The sequence below is a fragment of the Canis lupus genome, chromosome X (genome assembly GCF_003254725.2).
Source record: "Canis lupus dingo isolate Sandy chromosome X, ASM325472v2, whole genome shotgun sequence".
NCBI lineage: Eukaryota > Metazoa > Chordata > Mammalia > Carnivora > Canidae > Canis > Canis lupus.
Genome location: NC_064281.1, coordinates 91,645,309 through 91,662,593, shown reverse-complemented (window position 1 = coordinate 91,662,593; position 17,285 = coordinate 91,645,309). Strand labels below are relative to the sequence as shown.

Genomic DNA, 17,285 nt, shown 5'->3' with positions numbered 1-17,285 from the left:
GCTAGGAAGGGATGCCTTTTTAGTGAACTGGGGTTGGGAAAGATGCCCCTACTGGGTCTTTCAGGCAGCAACCATTAGGTGGCACTTCTGCTCTTTCTCTAGTTCTTTTCGGGTTTTCTGCAGACACAATCTGATCAGCAGTATATCTGAATCCATGTAATGTAAATCATGTTATAATAGGGATCCACTGTGTATGCACAGTCTTTGCTGGGAACCTCAATCTGAAGGGCATTGAAATTTCACAACTTTAAGGACATTCGTGCTTCTTTTTCTTCTCCCTCCCCTCCCCTCCCCTCCCCTCCCCTCCTCTCCCCTCCCCTCCCCTCCCCTCCCCTCCTCTCCTCTCCTCTCCTCTCCTCTCCTCTCCTCTCCTCTCCTCTCTCTTCTCCCCTCTGCCCCCCCATTCTCTAGCCTGCAGAAGCTAAAATGCCAAAAAGTGACTTATTCACATTACCTCCCCAAAGCTGTTGAGTGTTCCTCCCTGCCCAGGTAAAGGTCTCGGCTAAGCCCCGAGGGCTTCCCCTCCTAAAGATCTCTCCCCCCCCGCCCCCCCCGCCCCGGACACTTGTTAGCTTTGCGGGGATACAGACAGCCTAAGACAGAGCATCTGGTATTTTGCACCAAGGATGCTGTGGTCGTGTGAAGCCGGAGGCAGAGGGGAAAAAGGGGAGTTAACAGTTCCTGGCCTTGTAAGGAACAAGCCCAGCCTTTTTTGGACCCGATTCAGAAGACAACAAGAGGTCTCGGAGCAGAAACTTTATCTGGATTAGTGCATCGGCCCGCAGACGTGGGCTGCATGCGTGTGACCGCCCGGCTGCAGAGCTGTCCGGTCCGCACGCCCGCTGCGCTCGCCCCTGGGCAGTGTGGCGCTTCCGAAGCACCATGGCTGGCTTCTACAGCTGCCTGAGGGCTCCAGAGTAAGTGGCGGGCGCAGGCAGGGCTCCGACTAGCTCCCCGCAGCCGAGGGCGGCGGAGCTCTAGGTCGCCGCCGCGGGGGGTCTCTCTACTCCCAGACCTGGCGCTCGCCGCCCACCGGGCCCGCGCGGAGCCGACCGGGGCCGGGGCTCGAACCCTCCGCTTGGGGACAGCACGCGCCGGTAGTCTCCGGCAGGTGGGCGTGGGAAAGCGGCGCCGGCCTGCTTGGGGTGGCGGTGGGGGGAAGCGTGGGCGCGGCGGACTCTCTGTCCCTTGAGGCCGGCCACACCTGGCTCACCTGCGTCCCCGTGGGGAGGCGCGGGCCGGGCCGAGGAGGCGGGACGTCCCGCCGGGGCCGCTGAGGTCATTGATTGGTCTCCTCGCAGAGGCTAGGAGCGCCGCACCGTAGGGCAGAGGCGGCGAGGGGCGGAGATGGCCCGGGAGTCCCGCTATTCCCGGGGACTCCTTCCCCGCGCAGCGCGCCGCCCCACCTCCCTCTCCCGGGCGGGGGACGCTGGAGCGTGCGAGGAGTGGCTCGAGGGTCTGAGAAGGGACAGCTGCACCACCAGGATGTTCCTATCACAGGCGGGCCAGGAGAGAGACAGACGAAGGCAGAGCTACAGGTTCCGATGTGCACTTGTCGCTAAACCTAGCCCATGTCCTCTGAAAATAAAGCACCGCACAGCCCTGGATTTTACAAGGCTAAATTTCGTGGACTGAGAGCACCACTGAAGTCACCTTCGCAGTAATTGTTCGGTGAAATAATGAATGGGTTTCAGGGACGCCAAGCGTTTTGATGTGGTCAAAACCTACCTAGGTAAAAAACATACATAGTCAGCAGCCAGTGGGGCTGCCAATACAGATATTGGGGGTGCGGAGATGCGGGGGGGGGGTTGGCGAGCAAGGAGTGAGAGACACAGGACAAAGACAGAGATGGAGAGAGAGAGAGAGAAGAAGAGAGAGGAAGAGGACAAAGGAGGACAAGAGGGATGAAAGAGCAGAATTTGGATGAGTGGAGAAAATCTCTTTAACATTTCTGAGTTGCCTTAATTTTCTAAAGTTGGTGTCAGCCCTAGGAACTGTGTGCTCCTAGTTACTGGGCAGGGGTGGAAGGTCAGCACCGAGTCCTTTACTGTCCCTGTGCACCTATGGGGGTGCCTTGGGATGTCGTGTGTGCCTATTGCCGGCAGTGACAATAAGATCCTCAGCAAAATGGATCCAGGCCCATGGCTCATTAATGGGTCTGCGAGTATATAGGATTATTTTTCTAGTTTCTTCTGTGAGGCTGTCACAATCTGGAATCACAGCCAGAAATTCACCTCACTCTCACTGTAGACCTCCAGCAGCACCTGCCCCCTCTCCCCCCACGGAAAAGCACTGATTAGCCTCTGGCCTTCAAGGCCCCAAGTGGCCTTCCATGTGATTTCCGCTCGGGCTCCCTTTGGAGTGCTGACAGGAGGTGGTTAGGGCAGGGAGGTGTGGGGAGATCCACCGTCCCTTCTGCTGCTGCTGGGAAACTGACACCGCAGCCCGCTCCTGCTCTTGATGGTGAATGAGTGGGCCTGGAGTCTGGGCCTGTGAAGTGTCCTGGCAGCTCTTTGAAAACCCCCACTCCAGGGCTCCCCTGAGTGTCTTGCCCTCCACCACCTTGGAAACCATCCAAGGCTTTCTCTGCGTAATTCCTTATAGCCACCAGATTGCAGAGAGGTTGGTCTGGAGGCCTTGGGAGGCAAGGGTGATAACACCACTGCCATGAGAGGTGACAATGATAATGTTATCACTCCCAGGTGAGTGTCCTGCCCTTCTTCCCTGGTGTACAGTGCTGCCCCCTTTATATTAGATTCTCCTGCTTGCAGATAATAGAGGGGGCCTTTCTCTGGGCCCTTCATCCTGATGTCTGTCTTCCATGGCAGGGGTGGGGGGTGGGGGGGCTGGTGATCCGGGGCAGTCTGAGATCTTTGGGGTGGAGAAGACACACTCAGGGGGCTGATGGCTATTCCTGTAGCCACAGTTGAAGGCCTGAGCTCATCTGACCATTTATTGAATATAGGCTGAAGGAATGGGAGAAGTGATAAGGAGGCATTTGAGATTAAGGAGCCCCAGCCTCTATTAGTAAGTGGCTTAAAGTCCCTTGAAGGACCTAACAGGTATAGGTAGGTCATTGAAAAGTATTGTGTACCTGCTCTGGAGCAAGTTTTGTGCTCAACACCTTCCGGGGGGAAATGCGTGCTTTCCTTGCCTGGAGCCAAGAGAGCATGGTGCCTGGCACGAGCGTTTGTGTAACGCATGTTGTCGACTGAACCAAGATACCCTCGAGAAGCTTGCCTTCTTATGGAGCGCCCGGTAAACAGCAGTTTGCCAGAGGTGGGGTGGGAGTTCTGTAGAAGCTCAGTCAGAGAGAATGTAAAGGAGGATGGAGGAGCCGGCCCGAAATGGGAGAGCCTGGGGGAATGAGACAGAAAGGGCAAGCGAGAGTGGAATTTGAGGTGAATGGAGAAAACACCTTACATTTACTGAATCATCTTAAGTTTTCTAAATTTCTTCAAAGATGTACAAGATACAGCCTCTCAGTTACCGGATGTGGCGTCAGGGTCCTCTTCTGTGAGCCTTTCCCAGGCCTGCTGCAAGTCACGGCAATCGTGCTGCTCGTTCACTGCCTGCCCGGGAAGACTTTGATTCTCTCCCACCCTCCATCCTCCCAACAACCCCCTGCCCAATAAGAGGGTTTCCCAGAATCATAGCTTGGCCATATAGGGAGGGTTGTACCCTTTCAAGGAACCCCAGGAGGCAGGCCTTGGGAGTTGAAATGCAGGGTGGAAACACAGGCTTAGCTCAGTTCCTCTCCAGCTCACACTTGCAGTGTAGATTTTATCTATAGGTGCGTGCGTTTATTTTATGGGTTGGAGATATTTGAGGTGTTTGGCCCGTGGTGGAAATGGGTATATATTCAGAGCCACCCATACCCTTGTAGGCCTTGACTCCCTGCCACCAGCCTCATTGATACCTTGCTCTGCTCCAGCCACTCAGGGACCAGTTCTGGTGTTAGAGTTCTGAACTGGTTATTGTAGGTATAGTCCTATAGTTGTTTGAGGTAACTAGCTATCAAGTCCTGTTATTTTCACAGATGCGGTATGACAGCAGGGGACTGGAATTTATCAAGGGATTAGTGAATATGCTTATGGGTAGAAAGGAGAACATACTAGTAGTCTTGAATTATGTGTCCTGATGTCTCCCTTCCCCAGAAGCAGTATGGACTCTATTGGAGACCAGAGGCCACAAATACTGACTTTTTAGGAGTTCTAGTTGCAGGTATTCAGGGGACCCGTGCATTCCTTCTTCATCCTGCAGAGGCTCCTGACACCCAGATGCTGGAAGAGGTCTCACCTCATAGATTTGATCAGTAGCCTGTTCTGCTGAATACAAAGCCAGGCCCCGTGTGAGCTTCCAGCTGGGGAAGGCAAACATAAGCTACCTAAAAGCACCATAAATGTGTAGCTGCTACTACTCAGCCTCCCAGCTCAGACCCACCTTCCCACCTTCCACTCCTCACTGCAATTAAGCACTTGAGAAGGTCATTAGAGATCCCTGTGACGCTTTGCTTCCTTCTCATTTTCTCTTCTTCCCAGTGTTTTTCTTTCTTTTTTCTTTTCTCCTCCTCCTCCTTCTCCTTCTAGTTTTAGAAGAAAAGCTCTTAAGTCCAGTTCCCTGGCAAGGGACCCCGACTGGGTATTGCATTTTGCTAACCTGCATTTACCCGTGACATCTTATCAGAGGCACTTTCCATTCATGAGAGCCATAGGAGAGCTGGTGAAGTAGCAGGTGCCCACCATGGGGAGCACTGTCCCAGGTCCCCAGCCTCACCCGGGGACCTTTCTCAAATAAACTACCTGACATATCTACCAGTTTACCAAAAGTTTGCCTTTTTGGACTATTTGTAAGATAGCTAAACTTGTTAAATCTGTAAAAATTCATTAGGAGGAGATGGTTTTAAAAGCTTAAAGCTTTTGGAGGGGCTCCTGGGTGGCTCAGTCTGCTAAGCATCTGCTTTCAGCTGAGGTCATGATCTCAAGGTTCTGGGATTGATTGAGCCCTGCGTTGAGCCCTGCATCGGGGTCCCTGCTCAGTAGGGAGTCTGCTTGTCCTTACCCCTAGACCCCTGCTCATGATCTCTATCTCAAATTAATAAATAAATCTTAAAAAAAAAAAGCTTTTGGAGATTTCTCTGGAGACATAGTTGGTGGGTTATATTTGGTCTCTAGCAGCATCCTGAGTGTTCCATTTGCTGCAGGGAGGTTTCATTTCCTTGGGAATATATTTAAAATGTGGAAACATACATTATTTCATCAGTAACCAAAATTTCAGCATTTTATATGAGAATATTTATACTAGTTTCATTTGAAGCCTTTGAAAGCCTGTTTTCTGTTGGGCCAACTTTAGCATTTGGGGGATTCTTTTGCTAATTTCTCAAGTGGCACAATTTCTGTTGTTTGTTATTTTTGGAGATCAGTAGCCAAATGTAGTATGCCATATGGCTTCTCCTGTCATTTCCTAATTGATTTTCTCCCTAACATTCTTCTAGCTTTTAAAAAATAATCCATTTTGTATCTTTCCTTTTTTTTGTATCTTTCCTTTATAAACTCATAGTTATTGTTGGTGGCTAGGAAATTTGAGGAACTAATCATACAGGACATTACAGTAATCCCCTCTTGGCATCTTCACTCATGTGCTGCTGCTTTAAATGCCTTTATTCTTTTCATGAAATCTCCGATAGCTATTAAAACCACACATTCAATGCAAATTGCTATAAATCATGATTCAGTAGGAGAAATGAATTTGGGTGAAACAGCTTGTTTTCAGAAGGCCAAGTTAAGGTAGTGAAAGATTGGCCATTTACTTCACTTATTATTTTAAATACATTGCTAACCTTAACCCAGAGATTCTCAGCAGAGACGTGGGAAGTGGTTTTTGCTCCCCAGGGGACATGTGGCAATGTCTGGAGACACTTAGCTGTGACAACTAGGGGGAAGGTATTCTACTGACATCTAGTGGGTAGAGGCTAGGGATGCCGCTAAAAATCCTGCAGTGCTCAGGAAAAGCCACCTCCTTCCCCTTACCACCTCTCTACCCCCCCTCCACACCCCCCCCGCCCCCCCGCAACAAAGAATTTTTCAGTCCCAAATGTCAGTAGTGTCAAGATTGAGAAACCCTGCCTGAAACTAATAACATTTTACCAAAGTAGATGTCCGAAGAGGAGCACCCTAAGTGTTTAGACCAGCATTATCCAATAGAAGCTTCTGTGGTGATGGAAGTTTCTGGGGTGTTCTCTATCTGTTCTGTCCAGTAATGAGAACCATCAGCCATGTGTAGCTAATGAGCATTTGCCGTGTGGCTAGCATGACCGGGTAACTGAATTTTTATTTTATTTCACTAAAATAAATTTAGACTGAAATAGCCACATGTGCTGAGTGGTTTCCATATTAGACTCAACTTTAGCAGCACGGCGGCCCTAGTGGAGTGTGGCTCTGGGACCAGAGAGTCTTAGGTCTGTGTTCTTGGACCACCACTGTCTAGCTTGACAGTCTTGAGTCACCTAAGCCTTCTGAGCCTCAGTATCCTTATCTGTAATATGATGGTAATAACGGGACCTCCTCCTTGGAAAATTATGAATATCCAATCCAATAATTCATGAGCTATAAAGTATGTAATGCGTTGCCTAGAGCAGTAAGCGTTTGAAAGATGTTAATTATTGCCAGGGATCTGTGGTCAGTATAGTAATTATCGTCATGTAAGTGGGGCTTCCGCAGGGCTTCTAAACAAGACCTCCTCTGCAATATTTTTGAAAGGCCACCTCCCAGGCAGAGCCCTGACTCTTGGTCCTCACTGCACGGCCACAGGCGTGCCTCTTTGGGCTTTGCTTTTCTCATCTGTAAAATGGGAATAATAAAAATGATAAGCACAGCAATGCTACTTCCCTTGCTGTCAATGCCACAGAATTGCTGGGAGGGCCAAATGGCTCTGAGAGTGGTTTGAAGACGACAAAGCCCTCCATAAGCGCAAGGCTTATGTTCTGAGTTTGCACGCAGGGGTGCTTTTGTTTAGATTCGGCACAGAAGTTCTGCTTTGGTGGAACTATCGTACATTCGAAATGAGAGTTCCCGAACCGGGACAGTTGTATTGGAGAGTAGCGGGAAACCAGGAGGTCTTCACAATGTCAGGTCCTTCTCCCTCTGTCGCCCAGCCAAACATGTGCCGGGAGAGTCCAGGAACCACTTGAAGGATATATGGAAGCTCTGCATTTGGAGTTGGGGAATCAGAGCAGTGTAGGGGCAGGCTGGCTCCCAGGCTGCTAATGAAGGAGCAAGGCATCTGGCCCGGGGGGCCCGGGAGGGCCTCACAGCAGCTCACGGTGTGCCATCAAGGCCATGTCCTCCAAGGGCTCGGCCACCTAGCACAGTGTCTGGCCTGAGAGGCACACATGCTGAAAATCATGGGCACCCTATAGTGGAAGGTGCATGATGCCTTGGGGTTAGACATGGTTTTGAATCCTCGCGGTGTTACTTACTAGCTGTATGGCCATGGGTGAATGAAGGCCTTAAGCCCGCCTGACCCTTACTTGTCTCCTCTATAAAATGGGTATAACGATTCCTACCTCCAGGGGTTGTCATCAGCAGTAAGTCAGGTAACTGATGGGCACGTGGCTAAGCCCTCAGTAAACATGAGTTCCCTCACCACCTGACGAGCAACTTTTAGCCACTTAATTAGTCAGAATCCCACTTCTCTTCCTCTGGGATGGAAATGGCAATGAAGGTATTGGCTGATGGTGTGGGAAAGCTGTTTAGGTCTTTCTTGAGAGGAGGAAAGGGGGACAGGAGTCTCTTTGCCAGGAGCCAGGAGCCTTGCCAAGCCCAGAAGAGCAGTCCAAACCATTTAGGGACAGAGGAGGACAAAGGATAAAGCAAAGGCCTCTGAGTTAGTCACAACTACAGTGTTCATGAGGAGCCTGGGCAGCCTTGCCTGAACTGGGGAGCACCCTGAAAGAAGTCATCATGCTCCATGTGCCCAGAGAGAGGCTTTCTGGGGACAGTGGGTTTCCCAGGCATCAGGAATTTAAACTCAAGCCATATCTGTGGCTGGAGGATCCTAATGAGCAAAGGGCACAGGTTGGATCCTGCTGGCTTTCGCTCATGTAGCCATGGGTCCCAGCCCTCAATGCAGATGGCCATTTTACGCAGCAGGCCACCAGGGGGCCACCGGAGACAGTATGGCTAAAGGCAGAAAGTTTTATCCCTTACTTTTGGGATAGCAGAGAGGAAGAACAGGGGACCTAGGTCCTCAACACCATGGGGTGAGAATGATGATGAGAATAGCCAGCACGTCCTGAGGGCTTACTATGTGTTATGCCACACGCCCAGAGCATTCTATGAGCTAGTTCATCAACTGCCTGCAACACCAGGACGCTTTTTCTTTTCTGATCTTAAGCAAGAGCCAAGATCCAAACCTGGATTTGTCCAGCTCCATAGCTTAACCCTTTTGCAACCATATTATGCTTCCTCTTCAGAAAAACAAGGTGCCAGATTTCTCTTTCTGCAATAAAGGAATGTCAGCTCAGACACTACTGGGTCACAGAATCAAGAGCACCACAGAAAGACATGATATTGTGACCTCCATACCTCCATCCTACCTCCTGCCTCCACGTACCACATTCTGTCTGCAGGCAGATTCGTTTCATGGATAAAGAAACTGAGGCACGAATAAATTATATGACTTGTCCTGGGTCACATAGGATGTAGCTCTTCATTAGTTTGAGTTTCTATCCTTAAAAGACACAGAGGCTGAGAAGGAGAGGAAGAGTTTCATCTATTAGGGCCAAGGCTAAACGGGGGAAAAAATTAACAAAGGGTTCCATATTGTTAAAGCAGCTGACTTGAAGTTTTTTCTGAAAGTAGAAACATAAAACATTTTATTCATCTAATTTGAACACTTGAAGCTGTATCCGTTGTTACAAACACAGCAAGATTATAACAATTTAATTCATTTGTCCGCTATAACATATAAGGGAGATGTCCAAAACAAGGAATGGAAACAAGAGGGGAGAAAAAGAAGAGATACAGGGCATGAGAACATCTAGATATGGATAAGGAAAGAGCAACAACTGGTAGGCACTGTATCTCACAGAAGACTGCTACTGAGGATTGCTGAAGCCATGTTGCATTTTTATACCAACAAGGTCATTTCTCTTATTTTCTGTCCCGTGGACCTCAAAGGCCAAAGACCAGCCCATCCTATAAGCTGTGGGTCATGTTACTTCCCCACCCTGCTTCAGATCTTGCTGCTTTGATCTCTCCTTTCCCTAGGCCCAAGCGTTCTGGAAAAATGGGGAGAATAGTAAGTCAAAGGGGGACTCGTCTGATGTCCATGGGGTTGGGGAGCCCAGGCACATCTGCCTCTCCACATGTTCAGCAGAGCTCAGAAGAGAAGGCAGAGGAAGTCTGCTCTCCCTGAATTTGCATAAAGCACATGGACAGAGGTTTCTGTGTTAGTTCACTATTCATGTGTGATACTTAGAGGGGGTCTCTAGAAGCCCTCTAAAGGAATGAAGTGAGGGGAGATTCCCACTAAACCTCCATCACCTGTTTTTGAAGAAGCTAATTTTTCTTTGATGTGTGAGGAATGTTGGTTTCTTTTTTTTTTAATTTTTATTTATTTATGATAGTCACACACACAGAGAGAGAGAGAGAGAGAGAGGCAGAGACATAGGCAGAGGGAGAAACAGGCTCCATGCCCTGGGAGCCCGACGTGGGATTCGATCCCGGGTCTCCAGGATCGCGCCCTGGGCCAAAGGCAGGCGCTAAACCACTGCGCCACCCAGGGATCCCGGAATGTTGGTTTCTTCTGTGCCTATGGCTCCAGAAGCCAAATGTCAAAGATCCAAGACCTTATTTCATGCTGAGAAGGCCTGTGTTCACTCTTTCAGACTTGGAGGAAGCAGGAAGCTCTTTGGGATGAGGTAGTTAGCTCCCTAATAGTGATGGATTCCTGATTTGAAAGGTCTTAAAAATATTTTTTTAAAGGGGCGGAAAGAATAAGTGGGGAAGCTTAAGTCAAATCTCCTGCAACCCTGTGCAATTATTTTGTTATTTTTTTAAGTCAAAGTATAATTAACATACGGTGTTATGTCAATTTCAGGGGTATAATATAGTGATTGCACAATTCTGTATATTACTCAGGGATCATCATGACAAGTGTACTCTGAATCCCCTTTATCTACTTCCCCACCTACCTCCCTTCTGGCAACCACCAGTTTGTTCTCTGTATTTAATAGCCTGATTTTCTTGGTCTCGTTTTTTTCTTTGTTTATTTGTTTGCTTTGTTCCTTAAATCCTACATATGAGTGAAGTCATGTGGTATTTGTCTTTCTCTGACTGACTTATTTCACTTGGCATTATATCCTGTAGGTCCATCCATGCTATTGCATATGGCAAGATTTCATTTTTTTGATGGCTGAGTAATATTCCATTATATATCAATCGATCGATATATCACATCTTCTTTATCCATTCATCTATTGATGGACACTTGGGCTGTCCCCATATCTTGGCTATTATAAATAATGCTGCAATAAACATAGGGGTGCATACAGCTTTACAAATTAGCGTTTTTGTTTTATGTGGGTAAATATCAGTAATATTCCAGTAATGGAACTACTAGATCATATGGTAATCCTATTGCTATTTTTTTAAGGAAACTCCATACTGTTTTCCACAGCCTCTGCATTTTTAAAATGGAAAAAAAAAAACCCAGCTTAGGTTTCTAAACAATCTGCAAGTAGGAGAGTTTGCTGAAAATATCGACAGGCTTCTGAAGGGTCTGCTCTGAAGGATGGTCCCCTCTTGGCCAATGCAAGCAGGGCTTGTGGTGGGCCTCTCTGGCCTTTCTGGGGATGAACTGGGAATTTAGGTAGATTGTCTCAATGAATCATAAAATCCTAGAATGCCCGGGCTAAAAGGAATCCTAGACTCCAAGTCTAATTGGATTCCTTAGTCCTTAGGTGAGGAAACAGGCCCAGAGAAGGCATTTGGCGTGATCAGGCCTCATGGCTAATTAATAGCAGAGCTGGGAGGTCAACTCTCCAAAAGTTTCTGTGGGCCTCATCGGAGGCTCAAATTTTAGAGATGTTTATTAGAAAAACAAAATACCTTCCTTCACGGTCACAGTTCTCTCTAGACATCACTCAGATTGTTTTTTCTATGCCATTGGGCCTTGCCGTTTACTTCTTATGGCTTCCCACTCCAGCTTTTCTGTCTTGGCCATGTGCACTGTCCAACATGATTCATAGCAGGATTTCTTCCAAGTGGGGCGCCTGGCCCCTCTACCTCAGGATTGCCCGGGAGCCTGTCAAACAAGCAGATCTCTGGGCCTGTCACCATTGAGGAATCAGAGTCCCCTCACCCATGAGTCTGTGTTTGGTAGACAAGATGTAGACTTCTGCCTCCAACCCATTTCTCATGCCCTCGTCTCTGTCTGCTGTAGTTGTTTCAAAAATCCCACTATTCAGTGAGCCCTTTCTTTGTACTGGGCTCTTTTTCATGCACTATCTCCTTTATTCCTTGGACGCCAGCTGTATACTTCCCCGTCACTCTCAAGTATCCATGGGGGGGAGGATGTGGGGGGAAAGTGTCGGTACCTCCCACCCTCACTGAAGCACTCCTCCCAGGCCCTCCTCCCAGTGTGTCCTTTTCTTCTTATCCCAGGCCATTCTGACTAAAGTTTAAGGAAGCCTGGTAGACTTCTACTCTGCAAGTTCTCCCTGCCACTCTTCTTTTCCTCTGAGCTGGTGATCCCATTGGGAAGAGCTCGGCACCCATCACTTACTTCTTCCAAGTGGCAATCCAACTCCTTTCTCTGCCAGAGAGTGGCCTGGGCTGAGTGAGAGTGTGAGTGGGGGTGAGAATGCTTGACAGAGACTGCGCTTGGGGATCCTTTCTGCTTCTGTGGTCAGCAGCGAACATAGGGAGAAGGGTACCGGGAATCTTCGTTCTGCCCTTGGCCATCTTTCTCTTCTCCCTAGGCTAGCTGCCTTCTAGCCTGGCCTGGCTCCAGGCCCTCCTTCCGGAGGTCCCTCCTTCTCTGGTCTAGCGCTCCATTTTTCCAAATCAGTTGTTGTCCTGTGTCCCCCGGGCCTACAGCCTCCTTCCTGTGGCCTGTCAGGATTGTTCCAGGAGCTTCTGGCTTCTTTTCCAGGCCCTGGACCACCAAAGAGGTATGAGAGTCAGGTGTGAGACCAGACCAGAGCCAAGAGAAGAGGGATGGAAGGGAGGCCAGCCCCACCTGTGCCCTAGCATATCCTTGGGGGCCAGAGTCCTTGGGCTCTTCCCCATCACCCAGGGTCTGTGGCTGTCATCTGCCTTCTCTGTCCCCACCCCCACCCCGACTCACCTACGCTGACTTTTAAGTGCCTCAGTGCTTAAGCTGTCAGTAAATGTTTCTGCCCAGCAGATGGCCCCTTTTGACGTGGGCCTCATCTGTCAGGCCTTTCATGATTACTCCAGCCTGTGCGGCTAGGTCCCTCTTTGTCCCTTGTACTGCTTTAAATGGAGCTACCCACAAAATCACCCTCTAGAACTTTCTGTGGTCACACGCCTCCCATTCCCCGATTCTTCCACCTGCTCTTCCCCATCACTCTCCCCTTTCCTTGTTCTTTTACTTGGAGATCTTAGCTCTCTGGCTTGGCTTGGTGATGTATTTTGGACACACTTCTCTGGCCTAATCTTGGCCCCTGGCATCCTTTCCGCCCTCTGCCCCCCCCTCCCCCGTACTGCACGTACAAGCCACGCATATTCCGGCTTCCTGTTCCAAGACTCCTGGGGCCTACAGACCCCTTCTATATGCAGTCAATACCCTAGAGTTTAGCTTTTGGGTCCTTGTCATAAAATGCCATAAGAGAACACGTGATAATTTAGTCTCACCTCCTGATGTGACAAATGTGGGAACTGAGGTCCAGTATGGAGGAGGTATGACTTTGTGGCCAGGCCCCAAAGATAATCTGTTGGAAGGGCAAAATTAGGACCCAAGCCTTCTGGTTCCTAATCAAATACTGCTCTCAAATTCTTCACGTGGGTTTATTTCTTGCCAGCAAGGGTCATTTTATGTAGCACCTATGGGCCCTGGAATCAGACTCTCTCGCCTTGCCTGTGGACTTGTGTGTGACCCTAGGTTGTTACTTAGCCTTTTGGGCTCCCTCATCTACAGAATGGGGAGGACCAAGAATAAATGGTACTAGCCTCATAGGATTGTTCCGAGGATCGAATGAGATGATGCATGCCCATATTAGCTGTCCAGCAAGTGTTAACTGCCATATTTTGTCATTGCAGGTCTGAGCCTGTAGTAGGTCTGCATAAAGACCTTGGGGTAGCAAAGAGGAATCTTAGCTTTCTGGCTAGGAGAGGCCTTGGGAAAGACTGTTCTGACTTTGTTGCCTGGTTCAGAGGGAGTGATTCCAATGATGGGTATCCGAGGCCACATGGAAAGAGAGGAACAGTGCCATGGATAGGGGAAGGGGAGAGATTTGTGGATCAGGGAACCTTTGGGTCTCTGCCTGCCTGCAGGGATGTCTGTGGGGTTAAGAGTTAAGGAAATCTGGGGCCTTAGGCTCTCAATATCACCTTGACCAAGAATGGCCAGGGCTCTTAGATTTGTATGCATTATTTCAAGGGGCACGTGCCCATTGCAGGCAGCTTCCCCCCACCCCCTGCCTTGCCCATCCATCCCCTCCATGTTAAGGCACAGTGCACTCTGGGACCTCTGTTCTGGGAACTGGGAGGCTGAGGGCTATTTATCATAACCAGGAGGTAAAACTGAGATTGCCTGCCCCAACCCCCACCCCGCGGGTTTAAGATGAAACTAAAAAGCTACAAGTTGCCTTTGTAAAAGACACGAGGCTTGGCATGGGGGCAACATTCCAGTGGCTGGATTTTCTCCCTCCTTTATCTCCTCTACCACCCCTGCCAGAAGACGAATCCCCATGTCTCCTCTTCTAGGGGTGTTTCAAATTCAAAGGTCAGGAAGCATCCATGTTGTGGCCCACAGAGTCCAACCAGCCATATGGAACTCATGTCCTCACCAGCACCACCACCCTCTTTCTCCTTTTGCCCTTCCTCCCGCCTTGGAGATTTTTCACACAATCCTCCACCTCCAAACTGATGGATTATTGACTGCTAGGAGCTGTAATAACAGCAACCTCAACAAATATCTCATACAATCAAAAGCCACAGACACACTCTGCTTGGGGTACACTTGAGCTCAGGCAGAGAGTTGGGGACCAGAGCTCTTGGCACCCGACACACACACCCAAAGGTGTGAATTCCATCCTCAGGGCCCCTTGACTCAATTCTGGCTCTACCTTGAGCCCCCCAGGGTCCACATGCTTCTTTCTCCCCCAGCTGGTACCCTACCTCAGCCTGGCTGCCCCAGGGGCCCATGTGATGGATCATTGCAATATGTGTGTCTAGTGAGCCATTTGGGGCAATATTCTTCATTGTTAAAATGGCCAATGAATCTTGTCAAGATGGTAGGGGCTGAGAGTGACCTGGCTAGTTGTCCTATTTTGCCCATCCTGTCATAGGCCAGTATGTGAGATTCTTTGGGGGCAGGAGAGGGTGAGCATTTAATGCTCACCAGATTTTGCTGACTATAGACTGTAGTTGTAGAATCATTGGCTCTGAAATCCTCCAGAACTGGAGGTGAGTTCTAGGTCTGTTATATACTATGTGTGCAACCTTGCGCAGCTTACCTCATTTCAGTGAGACTCAGTTTCCTCATTTGGGAAATGGGGATGAAAACAATAATGCCCACCTCATAGGGCTTTTGTGAGGGTTCAGTGAAGAATGCATGTAAAACCAGGGGTTTTTCTTTTGCTTTTAGATTTTATTTATTTATTTGAGAGAGAGGGTGAGAGAGATGGAGCAGGAATGTCAGAGGCAGAGGGAGAAGCAGACTCCCCACTGAGCAGGGAGTCCGACATGGGGCTCAATCCCAGGACCCTGGGATCATGACCTGAGCCAAAGGTAGATGCCCAATCGACTGAGTCACCCCGACACCCCTAAAATCAGTTTTCACGGTGCTTGCCTGGCACAGAGTAGGGGCTCCACAGTTTTGTTATTGTATTAATTGGGTAATATTTTTTAAGATTTTATTTATGTATTCATGAGATACACACAGAGAAGCAGAGACATAGGCAGAGGAAGAAGCAAGCTCCCTGTGGGGAGCCTGATGTGTGTGGGACTTGATCCTAGGACCCTGAGATCACGACATGAGCCAAAGGCAAATGCTCAACCACTGAGCCACCCAGGTGCCTCTTAATTGGGTAATATTAATCACCCTTGACAGCAAGAACAGAAACTTTATCATAGGATATGTGGGCTGACAAGACAGAATGGGACTCCCCATCAGCTAGGCTTCGAGGCCACTGGAGAAATGGCAGAAAGAAGCTTTTAGGCCAGGTTCTTTGCTTTCCCTAGAGTGTGCTGAGGCATTTGCTGGATGGTTCTGGTGGTCAGACACCCACAGGTGAGGCTGTGGAGTGTAGAGAAGTGACCGTCTATCCCTCTTGCCTGCCTTCCTCCTGACACCCATGGGCATTCGGGGTTGTGGCTTTGCGGAAGTCACTGAAGATGTCACTTCATATAAGGTGGCCCCCAAGCCATGTGGCACTTTCTGCTTTGGGCAGCTGTCTACCCAAGGACTCTCAGACCAGGATGAATGACCATCAAGATTGTTTTCCTCCACCCAGGATGCCACGAGGGGGCTCAACTCTGCTCCTGGGAGTGTAAGCCAGAAGTTCTAGAACTACCCTGGCTGGGGGAAGGGAACAATAATCCCCTCAAGGGCTATTTACCAAGTTCTGGGTTTCAGCTGACATGACTCCAAACCCTACCCCATTTCTGCCTTCTTCCTCAACTAGAGCTGGCGCCCCTCGGGCTCGTGTTCATTTTCTATTGCTCTGTAGCCAGTGACATTTTGGTGTCTCACACAGTATAGATTTCCTCCCTCTCAGTGTCCGTGAGGCAGGAGCTTGGGCTCTCGCAAGGCTGCACTCAGCGGATCAGCTGTGGCTGGGGGCTCATCTGAGGCTCAAGGTTTTATTCCAAATGGACTGGTTGGAGGCTGCATTCAGGTTTATGAGATTGTGAAGGTGGACTGAGGTCCCCACTTTCTGGCTGGCTGTCAACTAAGGCTTGTTTGCCTATACCGGAGGCCACCTGCCATTCCCTGACATGTGGTCCTTACTCACCACGACATAGCAGGGGGTTCCTTCAAGCCCAACAAGAGAGTATCTGCGTGGCTTCAAATCTCTCTGACTTCTGTATCCAACCTCTGGACATGCTTTTAAAGAGAGCTTACCTGATTAGGCTAGGCCCACCCATACTCAAGGGGAGGGGATTTGCAGGATAGGCACGCTTAGAATTCTTCCCACCACAGACTCTATGAAAAAGCACCTTGGCCTATCAGATTATTTTCTAAACACCGAGGCCAGCTGCTTTCCATTAGCATTCCCCACTCTGGGAAGGCGGCTAAGCTGTCAAGCAAAATCTTCTGAATCCTTGAACCTGAACCTGGCTGTGGTTAAGACATTTCAACAGCCTCAGAAGACAGACCTTATTCTCGTGTTGTTTCTCTTTTTCCCCCTTGTTCAGCCCTCAAGTCAGATATTTTGAGAAGCAGAAGGTAGCTGTGAGGCCTATGTGTCTAGGGTTGGCCGAGAGAGAGCAAGCAAGCCTTGAAATGCTGACCCATAATGGAACTTTATGCCTCTGCTGGGCCAGGCTTCCTGATGACCATTATTACATGACTTTATGCTCCCTGGAAGTGCTTCTGAAGGCCTCTCATTTACAGGATAAAAACATACATTACCTCCTCTTTCCTTACTCAGCTTGACAGCTTTTTCATGGATTTCGTGCGGAGGGGATTTTTACTGAAAGCCTGTCTCATATTGTCTCCATGTGTTTAAAAAAGGGGACCATGTAAAAAAAAAGGGGGGGGGACCATGTTTCCCACCGATTTCCTATTTGTTACTGCAGTTCCTCCCCTACTCCCTGCTCCTGCGTTCATCCATCCATAAAAAATTGCAGCGAGCACCTTCTGTGTGCCTGGTACTGTGCTAGGTGCTGGTGACATCCAGATAGGCAAGATGTGGTCCCTGTCTTCAAGGTGATATAAGCTATGAGAGAGGCATGTGCAAAGGTCCGAGGGCGTGGGACATGGGTGGTGACCTTTGAGCTGGATCTTGAGGAACATGTAGGATTTAAAGGATGTGGGGATCAGGGGGTCAATGTTCTAGGCCAAGTGGACAGCCCACACAGAGCACTAAACGT

The 17,285-nt window shown here is 49.2% G+C and overlaps 1 protein-coding gene across 6 annotated transcripts in view; it reads left to right on the top strand.

The window, feature by feature from the left end:
• The first annotated feature begins 762 nt into the window (after positions 1-762).
• Positions 763-17,285, top strand: part of KIAA1210 (KIAA1210 ortholog) — a 58,667-nt gene continuing 42,144 nt past the window's right edge. For 3 of the 6 annotated variants that reach the window (XM_035712083.2, XM_035712080.2, XM_035712078.2), the window contains exon 1: positions 766-917. In XM_035712083.2, coding sequence (XP_035567976.1) covers positions 883-917 — 35 coding nt within the window. In that variant the 5' untranslated portion in view covers positions 766-882. Of the gene's footprint in view, positions 918-17,285 lie in introns of all 6 variants that reach the window. The other 3 variants (XM_035712081.2, XM_025431501.3, XM_035712082.2) reach the window with 2 other exon arrangements.